The 1,513-nt window shown below is 44.0% G+C and overlaps 1 protein-coding gene across 1 annotated transcript in view; it reads right to left on the bottom strand.

The window, feature by feature from the left end:
• Positions 1–1,019, bottom strand: part of LOC109820267 (polyadenylate-binding protein 3-like) — an 11,947-nt gene extending 10,928 nt beyond the window's left edge. The window contains exon 1 of the mRNA XM_020386393.1: positions 714–1,019. Within this exon, the coding sequence (XP_020241982.1) occupies positions 714–969 (256 nt within the window). The 5' untranslated portion in view covers positions 970–1,019. The remainder of the gene's footprint in view (positions 1–713) is intronic.

The following is a 1,513-nucleotide window of genomic DNA, read 5'->3' as shown; positions in this document are numbered from 1 at the left end:
TCCTCTCCTCGTCGTGATTCCCGGCGGCGACGGCGGAGTTCTCTCTTCGCTCTCTCTCTCTCTTCTTGCTCTCCAGCTCCTCAACAACGTTTGAGGGGGGGTAGAAAGGAAAAGTAAAAGAAGGGGATTTAAAGAGAGAAAGAACTATTGATTATATAAAGGGATTGTCACTGTAGCTACAATGTTGTATTTATTGAGAGATCTCAGTTTGAGATGTGCTCTTACTTTGTAATTTCTTGTTGATTAATAAGAAATGTATTGTATGACTCCCGAGGACGTAGACAGTTGCCGAACCTCGTTAAATCTTGATGTATTTTCTCTATACTGTGTTTTTCTGCTGCTTATGGGTTTCGGCGTAAATTCCCAACATTCCTCTCTGTAATGGAATTACTAATGCTGGCATAATAATATTCTGTAGATCAATGGGTTTCGCCATTCGTAAATTCTAAAGACCCAATTTTCTCCATATTTTTTCCTATGACAAGCTTTAAAATGCCAAGACCGCACGAAATCTTTCTTTTACCCTGGACTCCAATTAAATTAAAATTTCACATCAATATTTTCCCTGCCCTTCTAAATTACAGTGCAAGAAGATCATAAATTGCCTCCTGTATTTGGATGTAAATTAAAAAAATTCACAATTAATAAATCCTACAACTAACTAAAAAATCAATTCAATAAGAGCAATTAAAAATAAATAAAATCTTTGTTACCGTCTTGATGATTATGAAAGTTAACGTAACCATAACCAAGCGACTCCCCTGTGACTTGATCCCTAGGAATCCGAACCGACACGACCGGCACGAACTGATTAAAATAATCGTAAAGCTGCGCGTCGTCCAAGGAGACATCGAGATCGCCGACGTAGAGCGAGGCACCGGAGAAAACCCCCACCGGCGGCGGCCCCATGGGCGACATCTGAGGCGGAGAGAGCTGCGGAGAGGGAAGGGACGGGCTCGCCATCGCCATTGCCCGGAAAAGCCCTAATCCAAACCCTAATCCGAGAGGTTTCGAAGGTGGCCGAGGAAACGCCGAAACGGAAATGGACGGAAGGGGGGAGGGTTTAAATAGGGGAGAGGGAACGGCAGATTCTGGCACGTGCGAGGTGCGATTCTGTTACGTGCGTGGGCCCGGGGACACGAGTTTGTGGTACGGTTTGAAATTAAATGGGCTTGAGGTTTGTGACTTGTAACGAAGATGCCACTGTCGAGTGGCAATGAGAATGAGGATTCGGGAACAGGGGCGGTTTGGTCAATGCGTGTCTGAGGTCGCGGTTTCTTTCCGTTATGAATTCGGAGTTGGGTTCGGTCACCGGCCGGTGAGCGTACGAGGTGGTCGTTTTGACACTGGTACGCGAAGGTGACTCAAAAACTTGCCAGGATTGGAAATATTTTACACCCAAAATTCCAAAGAGGAAAAACAGAGAATATTTACGCGAAATTAAATAAAGAGTTCTTAAATTGACATTTGTCTCGTAGGAAGTAACGTAGTTGTTTTAACAATTGGAGGTTTG

Source organism: Asparagus officinalis, chromosome 8 (genome assembly GCF_001876935.1).
Source record: "Asparagus officinalis chromosome 8, Aspof.V1, whole genome shotgun sequence".
In the NCBI taxonomy this organism is placed as follows: domain Eukaryota; kingdom Viridiplantae; phylum Streptophyta; class Magnoliopsida; order Asparagales; family Asparagaceae; genus Asparagus; species Asparagus officinalis.
The sequence above is the reverse complement of the archived record's forward strand: the minus strand, read 5'-3'. Positions and strand labels throughout refer to the sequence as shown.